The sequence below is a fragment of the Prionailurus viverrinus genome, chromosome B4, assembly GCF_022837055.1.
Source record: "Prionailurus viverrinus isolate Anna chromosome B4, UM_Priviv_1.0, whole genome shotgun sequence".
Lineage (NCBI taxonomy): Eukaryota > Metazoa > Chordata > Mammalia > Carnivora > Felidae > Prionailurus > Prionailurus viverrinus.
This window is the reverse complement of record NC_062567.1, coordinates 98,775,082-98,797,008: the sequence shown is the minus strand read 5'-3', so window position 1 is coordinate 98,797,008 and position 21,927 is coordinate 98,775,082. Positions and strand designations below refer to the sequence as shown.

Below are 21,927 nucleotides of genomic sequence, written 5' to 3'. Positions count from 1 at the left end.
GATAGATACCTAGCACATCCTGTAACTATTGTCACTGGATATCTGATGTATTTCTAATGGACACAGATATTAAAAAAATAAACCCTCTTACAGACTTCTAATAGTTTCTAAGTCAAAGAATTACATAATGAAAATCAGTAACAATCTCGTGGATTCATAGATGGATCATTAAATACTTGACTATAATTCATTTGCATGTATTTTTCACAAAAGAAACAGGTTTGTGGGAAAGTTCCACTGTCATAATACAAATTTCGTCATAATTTCTGTCTCTCCAAGTTCTATCTAAATTTTGTCCCTTGCTCAATTAGTAATAGGTAAGTTTACCAAAATTTAACGTATTTTCCATTTAAAATAAATTTCCCAGTAGATACAATGTTTACTGAAAATTCATTCTGCCTTTACCAGAAAATTATTCACAAAAGGAGATCTACTGTACATACTTAATCAATCACATAATTTAAAGAGTAATTTTACAACGTGTAAACTAGAATACAAGTTAAATTTTGATTAAAATCAGATTTTCATCCTTGAATTTAAAATCAACAGTGCCTGTACCGTGGATTAAAATCTGCTGAAATATGTGGCTTTAAGTTGAAAGAAGTAAAATGGAAATGAGATCTCATACTTAATTTTATGAGTAAGTGGACTTATTTCAGGGTCTAAACTTTAATGTCTTCTCAAAACTGTTACAACAAAGATTACAAGTGGAATGTTCAGGGAATATTGCTTTTTCAGAAAATAGCTTTTAATGTGAGGTAGAAGAATGCTCACTTTTAAAACTAAGTATCTTCTAAAAAGAACATATTAAACACATTAGTTATTATGCAGCATGGCACAGTAGACCCAAAGGAAGAATAACTAGGTAACAGATATATTCATTATATAGTTTGGGAAAATCACATACATGAAAAAATTAGTTTAGCCAAATTCATCTTACTAGTTCTTTAGGGGAACTTCATAAGTACATGCAAGCACCTATAAAATATTCCAGTGTCTTTAATTAAAAAGATAGGTAAATTTGACAGTGATAATCTGTTCAAACCTGAACTAGGTATCTCTGTATACATGCAAAAATTCCTTCCTTCTTTCTTATTTCAGTTGATGAGATCCATCTTCCACATCACTTCAAACTACAGCTATCCTTTTCTCTGAGTCTTCCCATATGATTTTTCCCTTTGCCTTAAATATTTTTCTCACCATTAAAGGCCATGGTAGAATGAGCTTGAAACCTCTTAGTTTGCCTTTCAGAAAAACTAAAGCCCTTCTCTGTGCTTCCAGATCATTTAAAGCATCCAGCTTATTTAGCTGTTGTAGACTTTATCTTTTCACCTGACTTAGGATCTCAGTAAATGTTGGGGTGATTTTGCTCAAATGTTCTGGTCTACGTTAAACAGGTGTTTATCTCCTAAGAATAATGTAAAGCTTCAATTCTACTTATATTTTAACAACAGGGTGTTTGATCACCTATGGTGTCATATAAAAACATCAGTGACTTTATTATTCATTATAAACAGAAAGTCTGGATATGGTTAAATCAGTGAAATCATTTCCTTGGGATGGCAACAAAGTCAGGGTTATCCTTTCTCTCTTTTTCCAGTAGTAAGTATATAAAGATTAATAGAAGGCACTTGAAAGTGAAAACTTGACTGAGACATATAAATTGTTTTTAAATAGTTTATTTTTAGTTTTCCTTTTCTTCTCCTTCATAATTATAATTGATTGTTCACATTTATTTTTAAGCCATATTTTTCTAAGGTGATTATAATGCTTGGAAATTGCAATGCTGCTTCCAAGTACAATTATGAATTCCTCTTTTTTTGCCATATAATTAGAAGCAAGTTCTAGAAATAGCCAAATATAAAATCATTTGATACTGTGAAATATTTTCATATAGTGTCTTTATTTTGAAAGTGACCAAATAGAAGATACTTGAGTTTTAAGAATATTACACTTTCAGGAAATAAAAAAAAAAAACCTGGAAAATGTATATGCCATCAGGATAAGGATTTAAAGTCTCTTCTAATTCATTAGTATCCATTTTCCTACTCTCTTCATATATACTAAGGAGAAGATTGAGGCTAGGATAATTCTGTACAGGATCTTGGGAACAGATGATCAGATCATATTTCATTGATGTTTCTCACTTTTCAAACGTGGTAATTTAAAACTTGGGAACCAAAAATTCATTCACCTACAATAAGCTATTGTAGATAATGATGTCCCAAATACCTGCCATTGATGTAAGATTCCAGTTTTCCATGAACGTTTCTTGTGTACAAGAAGGTGGATGGAGGCAGTATCTTTTCCAATTGTTTTGTACATGTCTCTGAGGCTAAATAAGTATCAAGGTCAGGCTTGGAATGCTTCAAAATGAGATGATCAAATAGTTTGTCATAATACCTTGCTTGGTATCCTCTCCAACCTATTTCCTAACTGCATCTGACCTCTTTCCAAGTTTCTCCTGGAAACTTGCAAATTTCCTACAAGCTTGGCAATAAATCTCATCAACCAACTTGACCTTCTAGGCAAGGTTCTTAAAAATTTCTGCTAAACCTGTCTTTGGTTTCATCACACTGACATTCAGTTAATCTTACACTATCTAGCTGTAGTTTCTTTGAACACATCCTACTCCCCATCCCCGTGTGTGTGCCTTGAAATCTTGTAAATGTTTCTACTGAAAGAACCCAGCCAGCCCTGATTCTAAGAAAATACATTAGTTCATAAAATCCCAGTAGTATAAGTAACTTGCATCCATGAAAAATTTATGGATTCAAATTACCCTATGGGAGGGACAGAGAGAGACAGAGAATCTCAAGCAGGGCTTGAACCCACAAACTGCAAGATCACGACCTGAGCCAAAACCAAGAGTCAGATGTTCAACCAACTGAGCCACCCAGGTGTCCCTTGAAATCCTATATTTTTATCATAATCTTTCACCTACTGGAATATATACTCTTATGACCAGTTATACACAGTTTACATATATAGAATGCATATATTATATATGTACACTATAAAATATATGTCATATACATATAGTTCACTGCTAAATTCTTAGTAGCTAGAGCAGTGTCTTATACAGAGTAGAAATTCAATATAATTTTGGTGAATGATTAAATGGACAAATGAGCCGTGGAACTCCAAGAACAGAGTTTCAAATCCTCTGCTCTATATGCTCTAATCTTTTTCCCAGGATTGTTGGATCACCAGAGAGCAATATACCCTTTTATCTCAGCTCCCTGAAGAAATGACTTTACTGAAATATGATTAAATGTTATGCCCTCAGCTTTTAGAGAAATGTCTATTTGAACAGCGATTTTGTCTTTTGTTATTCCATGACCCCAATTTTAAAAACTTTACAATAAATTTGTCCTTGAATTCAGTGCCAAAAAGTTTGTCTCTCCGATCTAAATTATACTCTTCTGGTCAGAAAATGAGAGCTACACATGCCAAGCAATCCCCCTTTGTGTGCTGGCTTCCTTGACATTCAATTCCATTTTGTGCTTTGCAGTAGTAATTACATAGGCTCAGGCGTCTTGTTATATACATTCTTCTACTGGTTTTCACTAGATTCCGTTACTGAGTTGTGCCATATCGTATTACAATTAATTTTATGATTCTCAAAACCACCTTGGATATAGGCAAGTTATACATCTCAGATTAATAAAATAAATTACTTACTAACACTGTTGTGTGCATACAGCTTGCAATGAGACAAGCAATCACTTTATTTTCAGTTAAAAAAGGGCAAGGCAATTTCAGACATCATGGCATCTTCTGAGAAAATTTCATAATTTTGGCAATGTTACGTTATGGATAATTTTAAAATTCCAGGTACTATGCAGATGTATTTAAAAATATTTGGGCATTATTCATAGGCATTATGAAAAAATTAACAACTGTGTAGTTTTCCAATTTTTGTAAGAAATTTTACTTATAAATATAAAGTAATTAAAGGAAATATGGGGGGGTGAAAAACATTAATTTTGACTCCTTAAAGATATGAGACTTAAATACTAGCTATGATTTCTAGTGATATGCCTGGCATATGGACAATGATAAACTTGGTTTATCCTATATCTCTTAAGGGGAAAAAGGAAAGCAATGTAAGAAAGGTAACATTTTTGACTATCCACTGTATGTAGTGTTCTATAGTACCTTATTTGTTCCTCATAATGCTTTTGTAAGGTAGTTATTATAATCCTGATTTTTAAAATGATGAATTTAAAATAGATTAAATAAATAAATAAATAAATAAATAAATAAATAAATAAAATGATGAATTTGAGGGTCAGAAAAGGAAAATTCCTCAGCCCTTACAGAGGTTCCACTGACGGGGTGCCTGGATGGCTAAGTTAAGCGCTGACTCTTGATCTCAGCTCAGGTCATGATCTCATAGTTTGTGAGTCCAAGCCCTGCATCTGCTCTGTGCTAAAGGCATGGAGGGAGCCTGCTTGGGATTCTGTCTCTCCTTTCCTCTGTCCCTCCCCAGCTTGTGCATGCTTTCTCTCTCAAAATAAATAAATACACTTAAAAAATAAAAAAAAAAAAGAGGTTCCGCTGAGATCCACACTCAAGCTTTCTTATATTCTTTCCCACTTGGCTGCCCTAAAAGCCCTTTGTAATCCTATTTGCCAAGTTCTTAGGTTACATAGTGAAGTGGTAAACTGTACTGCCCCTCTCCTCTTCAAAAAAGATTAAGATAAAATTCCTGTGCTCAAAGGGCATTTGTCATCTTCCCTTACAGAACAGGTTTGACAGGGATGGATAGTGCTCTCTTTCATGGGCAAGAGGGAAATCTGTGACACAGGAGCATCGAAGACGAGGGCAAATAGCAAGAGTTTGCTAATTGCACCAGGCTACAAGAGGAATATTTGATTTTTCTCTTTAGTGTAATTGGGCTGTTCATTCAGGGTTTTTTTTTTTTTAATGTAAAAATTGGTAAACGAACACAATGGTAACATATGCTAGCTGTCTAAAGCTAATGACATACTTTACGGAACTAAAGACAAAACTGAAGCCATCTCTAGGGACAGATATAGGTACAGATTCTGAAAATAGCCAAAGCTTTTCAGATTTTGGATCTCTGAAAATTAGATGAAAACTGGACATCTGCTCAGATCATGCACATATGCAGGTTTTACAATTGTTTCCATACAATTTTAGAGACTGCATCTGTCTGTGACACCCATCCAAGGACCCAGGTTAGGGCCAAAATAATGGCAGAGAGGTAAGTTACTGGTCACCCCATGGAAACTGTCCATACTCTTTCTAGGCAACGTGAACCTTTTTGATATGTCTGCCTTGTGACCTAAATTCTGTTTCTTTCTTTTTAGAATTCCTTCTCCCACTCCGTAAAAATCCGTCAGGTTTATTTTAAAGCTTTTCATATAAATTAGCTTTACTTTTCAAAGACAGCATCCCCAGATGCCAACTAGTCCTTGTTAGTGCAAACGACCCAAATCTTCATTTAGCATTCCGCATTTCTAAACTTCAGCTCAGGATCAGTGTTTCAGTCTCATCTCACAGATGCTGTACCCTGAGTCCCTTTACTTTGTAGAGTCCTCACTCTCCTCCAGACTTTCCTCACGCCTATCTCAGATTATAGCCATGGTCCATAACTGGGTTTACAGACCATAAATTTGTGAAAATTCTTGTCAGACTGTAATTCTTGTCAACTGCATAACAAATTGTTCCTGGAATATTCTAACTCTTCCCCTATACAACTGCTTCTCTTTCTTAAAACATTTGGTATTCTTTTAATGGGTCTAGTCAGAAGTGAAATAGATGGCCTAGAAAGAACTTTGCGTGTGTGTGTGTGTGTGTGTGTGTGTGTGTGTGTGTGTGTATTCTAATATAGATGAATCTGAATCATAAGTCTTTAAAAATTAAAATCTGACAAGAAAATGTATTATCTTGTCATTGTTCCAATCTAATAAGGAAGGGATCCTCTGAGGCATTATATTTAAGGAGCTGCATCTCAGGCATTGTTTAAACATCCTATGTAACTTGCTGTCTTATTTGAATCCCCTGTGGTGATTCTTGAACATACCTTCTGTTCCGCTGTCATAGTTAGACTTTGCAGTCGACCAGTCATATTCCCTAAACTCTTTTCAAAAGCTGCTACGAGGTGAGCCTGTGAACAAAACGGAAGGAACACATTTTAAATGTCAGGACCTTATGCAGATGGATGAAAACTCTTCATTTTATAAAATGCTGAACTTCAGGTGTTCTAATTCTTTAAATACTATGACCATCTTGGTTAGCTCTCAGTGATGACTCTCCTGTAACATCAATCTTTATTTATTATTTCTAAACTTCAGTTTAAATTCAGTGTTTCCATTTCTTGACATTTAATGCGAGTTCAAGTTCTGAAAAGGGATGGCATTTTGCAAATAATAACACCTTCCGGCCTGCATCTCACAGAGGATTTGACACCCAAAATGCTGAATAAAGTTCTGAGTTGCCAAGTTTTTAGACTTCAAGCTCAAGGGGAGGTCACTGCAATAGTCAATGGACAAATGTTTCTCCTTTTTACACCTGCATGATGACCTTTGGAGATATTGTTAGTTCCTTTATTGTAATGACACTCTCCTTCAAGTGTCAGACATCTGCTGACAGCTTTAACATTATCTTTCCTTTTTTTGTGCTTACAAAGAATTCAGTCGAAAAGAGTTGTCTTCATTCTCCAAACTCTTTTTAATAAAATGGCTTTTATTTCTACTTTATTCCCTTCAACTAAGGAAGTGCAGGTTGGCCGGCTAGAAATAACACTCAGTCATATTTTATTTAAGTTTTCATGGCTTTCGGGTTTTATTTTAAATCTCCCGGAATTATACATATTGCTGTATAAAACCATAACTCTTATGATTAAGAAGTATTTGACAATCTTACACCTCTAAAATAGGCCCAATTCTGTCGACATGCCATTATCCAACAGCTTCACCCACAGAATATTAAACACGAAGAAGAGGTCCTTCAAGCTTTCACGGTAGCTTGAGGAGACCTATAGGGGTGTTATCTCACACTCATCCAATCTTATTGTGCCCTTACAAAGGTACAATGATGGAATATTTCACAGCCTACATCTACAATGAACTATGTGTGGGAAGAAGTTTGGTAATCTTCGGCAAAAGATTAATTCTTTGAGGGAAGGGAGTAAAAGGACTTCTTAAAATACATCACCTTGTAACTCTAGCAGGGCTGAAACGCTGAGGTAACTATTATCAGACAAATCATAGGAGTCCAAGGAATTAGGGCACTAGAAACATTCCATTATTGGTAACAGCTAGAGGTTCATTTCATTATTAATAACAGCTAGAGGTTTATTCCATTATTGGTAAGAGCTAGAGGTTTATTTCATTGTTGCCAACAGCTAGAATGTACAAGTCCCTTCCATTAGCATCACGACACAAAGGTGTCTTTGTTCTTAGCTCTGAGCTTATGCTGGGCTGGGCTCCCTTTCTTTTCCTGACATTGCTATATAGAGAAGGATAACTGGTGGAGAATACTTCTATTAATCTTCAGTCTACCAGAACAACTCTTTATTCTTTTTCCACTCCCTCTTCTTTCTCCCTCCCCCCCAAATTCTCTCTCTCTCTCTCTCTCTCTCTCTCTCTCTCTCACACACACACACACACACACACACACACACACACACACACCCTTGAGAGTTATATTCCAGGGTTCATTAGCAGATTTAATTGGAAAAATAACAGTCTTTTAAAAAAAGGAATAGTAGGGGTGCCTGGGTGGCTCAGTCGGTTAAGCATCATGACCTTGTGGTCCATGAGTACTGGCCCTGTACCGGGCTCTGTGCTGACAGCTCAGAGCCTGGAGCTTGCTTTGGATCTATCTCCCTCTCTCTCTGCTCCTCCCCCACTCGTTCTCTCTCTCTCTCTCAAAAATGAGTTTAAATAATTTTTTAAAAATTAAAAAATAAAAAAGGAATTGTATCTTGTAGTTTAAAATGTTTTCAATGGCAAGGAATAGCATTACATCAGACTTAATATTTCAGAAATTAACATAAGGTTATGTTGTATTTTCTCTCACGCGTAAACTTTTTTATTGTGAAAATAATTCCTGCCATATTAAAAGTGAACAAAGTGAAAATGCGGCTGTAGTTTAAAATGTTTTCAATGGCAAAGAATATCATTACATCAGACTTAATATTTCAGAAATTAACATAAGGTTATGTTGCATTTTCTCTCACGCGTAAACTTTTTTAATGTAAAAAAAATTCCTGCCATATTAAAATTGAACAAAGTGAAAATGCAGAGCTCACTGGTTCATCAGTCACCAGCCAAGTCCAGAAATTGGACATTTGAAGATGTTAGAAGTTCTCTCTTACCTCTCCCCTATTACTGTCGCCTCTCCCTGCCCCAAAGATAACCACCATTATCGCAACATTGGTGGTAATTATTGTCTTGCTTCTCTCTATAGGTGCACCACTGAGCTTGCATTCCTAAACACTATGTTTTAGCTTTGTCTATTTTTAAAACTTTCACAGTGGAATCATATGGCACAATTATTTTGTGACTTTTCTTTTGCTTAACATTGAGTTTCTGAGATTCATCCAGTGGTAAGCAGCAGGAGTTAGATTTTGCTGTAATGCATTGCTCTATGTGGTTTATAATGTATTTGCCTATGATTGACCATTTTGTGCTGATTCTAGTTTAGATTATAATCAATAATCATGCTGTGAGCATACAATAGGTTTCTAAATCCTAAAATAAAATTGCTCATTTTCTTTTAAAATAGTGAAAATTCTGGCCGAAAACCATTGTTAACATGTACTAAAAGAAATGTAAGAATGTACTCAATATTGCAGTTTTAATTCTCTCAAACAACTGTAATGCCTAATTATTGGATGTAAAAACTAGAAGAAAATTTATACTTTACCTTCTATGCATATTTTATCAGTTGAATGGGAGTTAAAATGACAAAGAATGTAGGAATGTGAGTATGCTGAATAAATATATTGTCTGTATTTTGTAGCTATAAATATATTGCCTATAATTTGTAGCTATTAATTAATACAAAATGTTCACTATGAGAATGTCAGTTTTCAATCTTTGGAACATTGCTACTCATTAATTATTCATAAGAAATGTAAAACTGGTTACCAAAGAACATTTTGAGTCACATCGTTCTCCATGAAAAATATGTTAGAGGTATGTTAGTGAAATACTGCTTTTAAGTTTATTTGTCTTGGCTTACTAACTTTGTTACTTTGAAGGTAATAAAAGGATAAACTTCTCACCAATTGGATTAATGGAAAGAGAGTACAAGATACAAATAAAAGAAACTAAAATGGAAAGTAAAACTGATTAAACTATAGGACAATATATCTTGTCTGAAAACCTTAACAAAATTATGACTTTTCAAAAATTGTGGATTTTTAGATGGACTACTGATCATGATTTACTTGGGTCTTACTTCTCCATTACCAGCTGCATAATTTGAAAGCCAGAGTAAAATTGTGTCAATATGATAATGACTACATCCCAATGTGTGTTAGGTGAAGTCTGTCAAGGTAATAAAATAAGCAAGACTGAAGAGTAGTTACGGATGGTATTTCTAATACATACTGACTTCAGTTTTTGAATCCTAGAATACAATCTGAATAGACATGTAAAGAGAATTATCATACTGCTAAACAGTAAGATGAAATATGAAAAATGCCTGCGTTATATTTGTTCCCCCAGAATTTAGTAATGGTCCACCAACCAAAAAATATACATAGATTTTTGTGGATATATATAGATATATATATATCTATATATATCTGTGACTTTACTTTTGAAAATCAATAGATGAACTGAAAATAAATGAAACTATCATAATTAAGGTTTCACATTTCTTTTACACATTATAAAATTGTCCCTTCAGTTTTTGTCATTGTTAGTAAATGCAAAACTGTTTTCTTTTTTTTTTTTTTTATTTAAAAAAAATTTTTTTTCAACGTTTTATTTTATTTTTGGGACAGAGAGAGACAGAGCATGAACGGGGGAGGGGCAAAGAGAGAGGGAGACACAGAATCGGAAACAGGCTCCAGGCTCTGAGCCATCAGCCCAGAGCCTGATGCGGGGCTCGAACTCGCGGACTGCGAGATCGTGACCTGGCTGAAGTCGGACGCTTAACCGACTGTGCCACCCAGGCGCCCCAATGCAAAACTGTTTTCTGTTAAAGGAGATGCAGAAAAGCAAGAGTAACTGCCAGGTTATATAAAAATATTAAATAAAGCAAAAAAAAAAAAAACAGGACACAATCCTAAACAAAATAATACATTTGAGATTTGGGGCTAAAAGACCAATGTGCTGAAAGGAAAAAAATAAGTACCTTTTTTTTTTGTGACATGTTCATTCAGTGGTACCTTTGAAAAATGGTAACAATAACTAGCCTCAGCACCTACTTCTAGATGATCTAAGAGCTGAGATTTGCACAACAAAATATATTAGAACACAAAGAAATGCTTCCCACATGTCTTGGCTGCAGAAAGGTGTGAGTGAAAGGCCAGGGGCACCTGACTGTATGATGTGACTATACATTTGCAGCTGCTTGCTTGTGGGGCTTCTGTTTTCTTCCTGTGCATGTGTGGGGTATTGATTTAGCTAAGGTCCGACCACATACTTTCTTTCCTTTCCTTTTTTTAAAATTTTTATTTATTTTTGAGAGAGAGAGAGAGAGAGAGAGAGAGAGAGAGAGAGAGAGAGAGAGCGCTTGAGCAGGAGAGGGGCAGAGAGGGAGACACAGAATCAGAAGCAGGATCCAGGCACTGAGCTGTCAGCACAGAGCCTGATGCAGGGCTCAAGCCCAGGAACCCTAAGGTCATGACCTTCAGGTGATTTCAGAAGATTTATAAAATGCATTATGAAGTAAAAAAAAAAAAGGAGCATGAAAAATAGGATATAATTTTAGGCTCCTTTTCATGTGCAAAAAGTTTTGCTAATGATAACATAGATGTAGCCAGAGGAAGCTGGATACATTTGGGCATTTTCTCTAAGACTAGCACTTTTTAAACAAAATTATCTATTTGACACTACTTCCTCTAGTTCTGTATTCATTCTTTTTTTTTCATTATTATTCCTTGAGGAGATATTATAGATGCTTTTTCTTCTAATAGCACCCTTCCTCCATGACATTTTAGCACCAGAGATATGCTGGATACTTTTTTATGCACTCCGTGTATATCTGTGCTTCCATGTATATCTGTGCTTTGTGCATAAAAAGAGTAAGTTTTTTTTAACCCCAAAAAGAAAACAATTTTCACCCTCTGGTGGTCATATCAATGCTCAGCTGAGAATATGTGAGCCAAAGTCATGAAAACACATCAGTGAAAACAGTGTGGTATGCATGATTAAAGGAGAAGTGGTAGGTAGCCAATGGCTGACAACTTTAAAAAATTTTTGCTCCCTTTCCAAACAATGGCACAGAGTCGAATTTCAGGACTGTTCCCTTATGTTAAAATTTGGTTGCTCATGTGTGTGTGTGTGTGTGTGTGCACGTGTACAAGCCTTTGCAGGTGTGTGTTGCATATATGTTTTCATGGGAATAAAAAGATCAAAGTTGAAAGGATACATAAGAAACCAACAATCGAATGTTACACAGCCATACAAAAGAATGAAATTTTGCAATTTGAGACAACATGGATAGACCTAGAGGGTGGTATGCTAAGTGAAATAAGTCAGACTGAGAAAGACAAAAACCATATGACTCCACTCATACATGAAATCTTAAAAGAAATGAACAAACAGAAGGCAGAATCAGAACTGTAACTATAGAGAACAAATGGATGGTTGTCAGAGGGGAACGGGGTGTGGGGGTGCTGGGCAAATAGGTGAAGCGGAGAGGGAGATACAGGCCTCCAGCTATAGAAGGAGTAAGTCACAATCATAAAAAGCAGAGCATAAGGAATACAGTCATATAGTCAGTGATATTGTAATAGTGATGTAATGGGACAGATGTAATGGCACTTGTGATGAACATAGAATAATGTATAAACTTGGGAAATCACTATGTATATAGTGATATATAGTATATATATAATGTATAAACTTGGGAAATCACCTGAAACTAATGTAACATTGTATGTCAACTATACCCTCCCCCCAAAAAAGAAACCAACAACCATGTTTAGGAAGGGAGTGTCTGAGGGGAAAACAAATATACACTTTTTATTGCATCCATTTTTTTAGTTTGAGTTTTCCTTTTTAACATAATATTAATATAATGCGTTTTAAATGGAAATAGTTTTAAAAATACCGTGTAAAAGCCCAAATTCCATAATGTATAGCAGACATTTATCATCCTAACATCTGAATATATAAACCCATGCAAGAGACATTTATGAAATAAAATAAAATCCTGAGTAATCATTAAAGACATCTGTAAATATCTTGACTCTCCAATCCATAGGGTCTATCATTGAGCCTTCCTCATTGCAGATAAACACAATTCATGTGTTTCTGGCATTTACATTGTAATATGTTCTCTGGGTGCTGAGTCAGGAACCTAGACTGAGTGTTTTACAGTGTTATTCATCTAGCCTATAGTATAAAATTTATAGATGCTTCTGAACTATTTCTTTAAGAATTATTCTTAAACATAAAATATAGGTTAAATAATTCTGTCCTCTTTCAGTACTGCCTAAAAATTCTCTAAAACCTGCCATTATTTTTAACAACCCCCTAACAACATCGATAAAAATGAATACAGCCAACCCCAAATTAATTTGATTCTTCCCACGTTGAAAAGATAAAATCAATTCAAATCCAGTGCTGAAATGAATACATGGTGGGTTAAAAAGACTTACTTCTATACTGTGGAAGTTATGTTGCACAATAATTTTTATCCTTAAAATCTCTCTTAATCAGCTCGTACCCCATGGGCCTACACCTGCTCTCTCTGGCCCTGTCATGCTTTGTCTAGGAGATAGAAAACCTCAATGGAGAGCAGAGTGGTGAGGCAGAGGAAGGGCCCAGAGCTACACACTTCAACTGAGCAGATTAATGTTGAGTGCAGGTGGCAGGGCGTATGGCAAAACAGTGGGAGCTTCCTTACCCCTCACTGGTGTTTCTAACACTAATGTTCCTTAGGATCAGGCACAATGTCACAGGCTCTCCTTTCTTATTCTGCATCTATTCTGAATATTCCTGGCACATTGAAAGATATTCAATAAATGTTAATACTATTGATGGTCTCATTGGCATCATTTTTGCCATTCTCAGCTGGTCAAACTGCTATGAGAAGACTGCCCAGGTTTTTTAGGGAACTCTCTCTCATTTCCAATATAGCTTGGATACCCAAATGTAGACCTAAGTTAATTTTTTTTTTATAATTAATTGGGTGCTTAACTAATTGCCCAATAAATTGTGCTGAAGAATGCAGGGCACATAGAATTTTTTATCTTCCAAAGTTAATCGCTGTCAACCACCAACTGTATTGTGGTTTGAAAAATATCTACGGAGAGTAATAAAAATAAGACATAAGAAAAGAAATAACCCTTGTAACTCTTACTAATGTTTCCAACCTAAGAAGAAACAAAAGCCCTTTAACCACGTCAATTTGGGTTTACATTTTATTACTTGGCATGCAGGGAAGTTTACGTTTGTATGAGTGACTGAAGTCTGTTTTATTTTTGGACACTTAAAGTTTGTGAGGCTGTTACTAAAATTATTCCATTTACTATATAAAAATCTATTCTAATATATCAAAAAAATGAAGAGTGACTTACATTTGCTGAAAGTTGAGATGTGAGGGTAGCAACTTTTTCTTGCGATGCAACCAGCTCTCGCCGCAGTTTATGGATTTGCTGAATGTAATTAAAAAAAAATCAATTCAATATGCTAGTGGATTTTTACTTAAAACTAAGAATTCAATCCAAGAAAGCAAATACTATATTCTGCTCATGCAGCCCCTTAATTAGTGTATCAGCACCAATTCCTGAAAAACCAAAGAAATGTGAACACTAGCTATACAGTAACAGTCAAATACCATGTATAAGAAGAGAAGTTAAGTGACTATCTTCAAGGTCAGGACTCAAATTTGCAAATTAAAATTTTTTTTAACATTTATTTATTTTTGAGACAGAGAGAGACAGAGCATGAACAGGGGAGGGTCAGAGAGAGGGAGACACAGAATCCAAAGCAGGCTCCAGGCCCTGAGCTGTCAGCACAGAGCCTGACGCGGGGCTCAAACTCACGGACCACGAGATCATGACCTGAGCCGAAGTCGGATGCCCAACCGACTGAGCCATCCAGGCGCCCCTCAAATTTGCAAATTAAAGGAATGTACTGAAAGTTTTAGCATGGAGGTTGGCATGGAGTTTTAGCAAAGAAAAAAAAATACTTTCTTTTTGGTTTTTTTTTTTTGTTTGTTTTGTTTTTTTTTAGTATGTGCTTTTTAAAATTTTCTAGTTTGGCAACTTCCCAGCATTAGACTATCCCTTAGCCACTGAAAGTTGGCTCCAATCCAATGTGTAATGATTTCATATTTGAAAATAATTTTATTAGCTGGAGTTTTAATGGCTAACATTCTGAGAGACGCCTTCCCAAATCTTTATTATAATGCCTTTTATTCATTGAGTTACTATTAGCTCAGACTAAAAATGTTTTATAGATTAACCATAGCTTAAGAGGGGAAAAAAATCAGTAATGCTGTTCAAATAATGAGATAAACCAATAAAATAAATATGCTAAAATGTCTACCTCTTTAGCTAAGTTCACACTGTACCAAAACTGAACCAGAGGAAGAGAGTAGTTCATATCATATTTAAATTGTTAATGTAAGCACTTTCTGCAGTTAAAACTCTGTGTCTCATGTTGCTAAGAAATGTAAACAGTGATTAGTAAGGGTAAAACATCTACAGTCATCTGAGACTAAGTCTACAGGTCTACTTCTGGTCTCCAGGGATTTTAGTTACTTAGATGCTAAACATTCTACTCTAATTCTTCTCCTTTCTTTAAAAAGAAATCTTCTATTGTTGTGGTTGGACTTTTGGAATACTGTCTCAGTTTGAAAGAGCATTCTTGACACAGTTCAGCGTCTTCTCCCCCACTTTTTGGCAGAAAAGAAATGGTAGTCAATGTTGAGAAACTCTAAAGACCTTGTGAATTTTAAGCTGGAAGCAGAGACGGTGAACATTTATATAATTTCAGCAAATGTGATCCCATTTCACTCCTGTTTTTTTTTTTAATAGATACACTAGCCCCAAATAGCATTGCACTGACTTGCATTCAAATGATGATGACCACAGACAGTCCCAGAAAACAGACCATATACTTTATCCTAAACCAATACAAACTTAAGGAGCCTTTCTCAAGATTATAGCCTCTATTACATGATCCTTTACAAATTAACCCAGGAAACCTTAAAGGAACGGAAATTATTTTTTAAAAACCGTGATCCATTAGGAGGCAGAGATGACAAAAAGGGGAGATGGGTAAGGACTAATCAGGCAAATAGGCAGCATTTGTTTATCCCAGCAGCCATATTACCACCAAATTAGCACTGTCAGGTCCATGCAATGTAAATAAAACACTTTAGGTTTTTTTAAAAAAAAACATACTAACTTTTTGGTCTAGCAATGATAAAGATCAAATGCTATAATCAATACTATTACAGTATTTTTAAGCATAGCATAAATTTTCCTTTAAGGGCTAATAAGGGCAGAGATCCTTTGCAAAGGCTATTGCCAAGACATTGATTTTCTCTGTGGTCTGACTGCCTCAGTGTAAACCAATCAAATATCATTACCACACCTTGAATAAAGTCCTAATTAAAGTCCTCCCGCTCTCCTTGGATAGGAAAATTCTTTTACAAAGTGAAATAAAAAGGATACTCTCTCCAGGTTGCAATCTGATTGGTACATGATTGAGACAAAGTGCATTTGTGAAATGTGTGTGATTAGAACAATATACCACACTAGACATGAAGCGGTGATTAGAGCGGCAAAGGCCCAGCATGAAACAGAGGGACTGTGATGCTGGTAGCTCTGTTATGGAGGTCTGATGCCTAAGGTTCAACGGTTTCGTTAATCCTATGCAGTTAGTCTCACAGGCTTGGGGAAAAGAGACGACAATGAATTGGAAAGACCACACATTCATTCATTCATTCATCAGATCTAATGAGTGCTTACTACTACAGGCAAATTTTGGGTTGTTGATCTAAAACTCCATTCTAGAATGTAAGAGGTAAGTTTGCTTTTAAATTTTTTTTTTCAACGTTTTTTATTTATTTTTGGGACAGAGAGAGACAGAGCATGAACGGGGGAGGGGCAGAGAGAGAGGGAGACACAGAATCAGAAACAGGCTCCAGGCTCCGAGCCATCAGCCCAGAGCCTGACGCGGGGCTCGAACTCCCGGACCTGGTTTTAAAAACTTCCTTTCATTTTCCTTAAGAGTAAATATCCGAGACCATTTATCAACTAGAGGATCACTTCTGTTGGCAGTGCTGGAGAGCTATGCTACTGTATCACACAGCCCTCTAGTGGTACCTTCATTTCATCACAGATGTAAACAAAGAGTGGGATATGAAAATGCTACAAATTTTACCTCTGAATGAGCTTTTTCTTCAGCCTGTAAAAGACAAAAGGAAAAAAATTAACTCTAAGTGACTAATGTCATTTTGCTCCACAAGTATAAATGTATAATTGTACTGTATTAAAAATATTATTATGGTTCAACCTAACACTATTTATAAATTATTATTATTATAGTAAAATACATGTTAAAATTTCATAGTATTATAAATTATTGTTATATTTATACTATATTTACATGTTATAAATATTAGACTAATATTCTACTATTATAACAGGAACCGTTAAGATTGCAAATGAGTACTTCCTTATATACAAATGATAAAATTTTTTTGAAAATGTAGGTTATTTGATTCATGGATATATAATATGCCTTAAAAGCAAAGTTAGAATTAAAAGACAGTCTTATTCTAAGATTCAGACCATAAGCAACAAAAACAAAAGTAATCATAACATTTCACTCTAAAAAAGATGGGTGTAGGGAAAAATGAAATATTGGACTTTTTCATACATATTAGAAAATACACTCCATGATATTATTAGACATCATCAGCCACGACTTGGGAGTCAGAATTTTATTCTGTGATTTACAGATCATAAAAATGCCAAATAAAGCTGGAGGGAAAATATTGACCTCTACTGATAACTGGGTAAAATCACTTTATTAGTTTCTGTCTTCTTTTACTGTCGCTAATGATTATTAAGTTTACTGAGCTGCAAGTCAGCAAAACATTAAAATTCCCCGCGTCAAGATGGTGATGAAAGTGGCTGACAAACATCTTTGGTCATACACATTATGCAAATAAGGACTACTTTAGGAAACTGAAGGCTGTTTTGGACTCAGTTGCAGAAAATTCCCAGCTCTGTTTTCCTTCTTTGTGCTGGGCTGCAAAATGCCAGAAAATGAGTTATGTGCACCATTACATTTGGGAAGCTCCCTTATTCTGGAAAAAGGTGGAGAATGAATAATACCGCTGAACAGTACAAATCTGCTCATTGCACTGATCAATTTCGAAGCTAAAAAATTTTTTTAAAAATCTCATTTCCTATCTTTCTTTTGGGGACATTTCCTGGTTGATTGATACAAAAGTACCTGAACCACTTTTTTTTTTTTTTTAGAAAATATACAATAAAACAAAGTAACAACATAAACATCAAGGTATTTTTTTATGCATAAGCATTTTTGAGTTTTCCCTTTCCTGTATTTTCTCTACTCTTAAAAATAATGTATCGTTAGTAATATTGTGTTGGAATAACAGAGTGGTTACATAGTAAAATCCTAATAGCCTTTATAAGAAAACTGTGTTTTAAAAATAAATGCTAACATAAAGCTTGAATATTTTACATCTCAATTTTAATTTTTAAGTGAAGATTTTATTTTTTAATTCTAATAGTTTTAAGGTTTCCTCAACAGTTGGCGTTTGAACCGGAAGTAGGGAACTAATTTTAAGATGGAAATTTCATCTTAAAGAAAGCTGGAAGTTATTTGCCTTAAGATATATGGCACAATTAGCTATGACGATTTGTTTTCCCTAGAACTTGGCATGTTTATTGCCACTATATTTTGCCCAAATCCTGCTTCAAGGCCTGCTAGCATTATATAAAACTGATAATAAATAATTTATATCTTAAAAAACGCAATGCATCCTATTTAACAAAAAGTCAAGAAAGATATTCATATTTCTCATTAAAAAAACCTTGAATATAAGTTATTTATAATACTCATAAGTATAACCATTACATATTAATTCCATATGGATTGTATATAATGATTTTTCTCATTGCTATATTTTCACAACTATCTTTTCCTTTAATCTTTGCCTTCTTTCATACCTCATGGCTATTAGTACTAGGTAGGTGTTACCATAAAGTGGAAGCACTGAGGTAGAATATTAATATTATACTTCTTTCAGCAATTCAGGCACAGAATTAATAACATCATGAAGGAATATGATTACTTGCCATTTTTAAATGATGGTTTTGAACCAAGTTCAATGTCTGGAGAATGGTAGACAGTATAAAACATTTTGCCTAAATAAAATTATATCAGATGATTCTTTACTCCATAAATCATTAATTAGCCTTTCATTCACCCATTCAAATTGACTAAAAAAAATTACTTTAGTATTAGTTGTGTGTTAGGAAACATGCTAAAGGGATCCACAACAAACCAAACATGGCCCCTGCTCTTATTAAATCAATATAAATTAGATTCCAGGTACAAAAAAGATTCAATCAAGTTTTTAATATACAAGTCCAGTCAGAAAAAAAAAGCTATTTATTGCAAGGATCAACAATTTCAGTGCTTAAAAGGACCAGGAATATAAAGAATATAAAAGGCTCTGGGAATTAAAAAAAAAATCATACAGCCTCCCTAGGCTTTTATTTTCCCCACTTTTCATAAAGATACAGATAATCAGGAGTATGTCTTTCCTTCGAGAAATTAAACAGCACAATAATAACTAAGAACCCGAACTCAGCTTCAGTGTCAGGAAGAAAAAAGGTTGTGGAGGCGGGAACCGGCCTGAGAATATACTCCAGCATCTAAAGGGATGATGCCAAATGACTGTAAACCTGGAGGAATTCATCTCAGTGTTACTAGATATTCAGATTACATTAAAAAGAACTTAGAAATTTGAATTTTTAGATAAAAGCTCTGGATTTCACAGTGTTGGCTTGGATTTTAAAAGAAGCACACAAACTCTAAGTTTGCCAAAGGTAAGAACTTGGCAGATCAGATTAGGCCTACGATTTTTTTTAATGTTTATTTATTTTTGAGAGAGAGAGAGAGAGAGAGAGAGAGAGAGAGAGAGAGAGAGAGAGAGACAGAACATGAGAAGGGGAGGGGCAGAGAGAGATGGAGACAGAAGCCGAAGCAGGCTCCAGGCTCTGAGCTGCCAGCACAGAGCCTGATGTGGGGCTCGAACTCACAGACCGTGAGATCATGACCTGAGCTGAAGTCAGTCAGATGCTTAACCGAGCCACCCAGGTGCCCCTAGATCAGGCCTATGATTTCTGATCAATATGCAAATTCCCTTTCTGCTCAGGAATATTCTATCAGGTAGATAATCCTCAACTTTGCAACACAATACTTTTGAAAAATTTACCAAACTGTAAGTTGTAGAAGCGTTAAAAGATCTATAGGTAAAGAATCCTTCCAATGAGACTTGTTAGATTGGTGATTTTATAGGCAAATGTTCTTTGCAACAGGCCATTGTTATTAGTTTGTTTTATTATCTTGAAGTGCAATACATCCAGCAAAATATATAATTCTGTAAGTTGTATAAGTGTTAATGTTATATGGATAATGTTAGAGTAAACATGGTTTATACTCATGGTTGACGAGAGCAGTATTTTGTCTAGTAAGAGCAGATAGTGTCTAATATACTACTTAAAAAAAGAACTTTTTCTCCCCCTAGACACTTGAATTATTTTATGAAGGAAATAACCATGCACAGCTATGTTACTACACTGCATAAATTCAAAAGATGCAATTCACATCAACTATGATATAAATGGTGCTCCTAGAATCACTGTGTATCAAAAATTTATAATTTTTGTTATTTTTGGTATACAACATTTCTGGTCTTCCCTAATAATTACACACAACCCTTGAGACAGATGGGATAGATCTGGCTGTTGTTTTCCAATTTGATTTTACAGGTATAGTCCAAAGAAACTTAGCAACTTTTCTGATGTCACACAGTAACTGCCGATAGAGTTAGGCAAGAATGCAAGTCAACTGAATCTTGATCTAGAGTCCTTAAGAAGGCATGAAAAATAATGACAAATTGACTTTTTACCTCATGGTTTAAAAAATACTTTCACAGATACTTTCTCATTGTCAGTGGAATCTCGGTGAATGATAATGGGGGACTGAAGTCAGAATGACTCCTCATAATCTTTGATTTTTGGTTTTTCTTTTTATTAGTCCTTCAAATATGCATTTATTTGAATTGTTTATAGGTTATTTGTGAACTGAAGAATATACTTTCCATCATTTTCAGGACAACCACGTACAGTCTCTGTGGTTTAAAGACCTAATACATTCTTTTCACACTTAACACAAAGGTATATTTCATTTCTAAGTTTTGGCATATATGTATGTAGTCACTTTCGTCTCTGTTCCTATCACATATTGCACTCTTACTACATACTCCTCATGGATGCTTTCTGATTGTCCTTATCGTACGACATCTACTCCTACTTATCTACAATTATTAAAATGAAGCCCCTTGTTCCTTATGAACCTGCGATACCCAATATAGAAGCTACTAGACATACGTGCCTATTTAAATAATTTAAATTAATTAAACTTAAAAATTCAGTTCCTCTGTTACTCCACACTTCAAACAGTCAATAGCCACATATGGCCAGAGGTCACTGTACTGGACAGTGCAGCTAGAAAACCTTCTTATTGTCGCATAAAGTTCTACCGGACTCTGGTACATACTAATCAGCCATCTGTTTTCCCTTAAACCAAGCTCCTTTTCTTCTGGAATCTTGCTCAGGCTGAATGAAGGCAGTTTTATCCAAATGGTGGTTTTGCATATATTTAAAATATTATGATCATGCTGCATCGTTTGATGCTTTGTAGGGACTTCGGCCGCAATGCTTTAGGTCAGAGGTCATCTCCTGAGCACACAGCGGCCCTGGGCCAATGAGGAGGGTTAAGTGTTAACACAGTTCTTTTATGTGTTTTTGCCAAAACATTTCACCTTTCTACTTCTTATCCACTTGCCTAAAGGATTAAATTTAAACAATAATAGTGATTTCTTCATTTACAGAGTGTAATTGGCAAATTTAATCATGAAAAGGAGACATGATGAGAAAACTATTGCTTTTCCCAGTAATATTTCTGATCTTGTGTAACTATCCAAAGCAATAAATATGTAAGATGAGCTTATAAAATGAGGGCCCTAACATTTAAGCTTAATGAAATGAGTGAAACAATTAGCGTTGCCCATCAGGCTTAATTGCTCAGTGATGGCCAAGACTGAACTTTTTATGAACCTCAGCTCTGGCTAAGAACTATTTGCACTGCTGAAGTCTCAGTGAGATTCAGTAAATGAAATACACCTCACTTTTACTTAGGCATGAAGGAACCCTCCTATTAAATAAAACATCCTATAGATCTTCTTCTTCTTTTTTTTTTTTTTTTTGCAAAAAAAAAATGGAATTATATTAAGTGGACAGGAAGCTCATCTTGGCAAAAACAGATCATAACTGCACACATCAGGAAAATATGTTGAAACATCGGCATTTTTCTCTTTGCAGAAATAGTTTTAAAAATCATTCTATTTCAGAAGGTATATATTTTTAAGAGTCTCTAGGCCTTTTACGCCTTTACACTTTGGCACAGAGGAACTTGAAAAATTAAAATA

The 21,927-nt window shown here is 34.9% G+C and overlaps 1 protein-coding gene across 3 annotated transcripts in view; it reads right to left on the bottom strand.

The window, feature by feature from the left end:
- The window catches only part of NAV3 (neuron navigator 3), a 591,913-nt gene that overhangs the window by 48,759 nt on the left and 521,227 nt on the right, over positions 1-21,927 (bottom strand). For all 3 annotated transcript variants that reach the window (XM_047867359.1, XM_047867357.1, XM_047867358.1), the window contains 3 exons: positions 16,557-16,580; positions 13,739-13,816; positions 6,056-6,139 (listed from right to left, as the gene is read on the bottom strand). In XM_047867359.1, the coding sequence (XP_047723315.1) occupies positions 6,056-6,139; positions 13,739-13,816; positions 16,557-16,580 (186 nt within the window). The remainder of the gene's footprint in view (positions 1-6,055; positions 6,140-13,738; positions 13,817-16,556; positions 16,581-21,927) is intronic.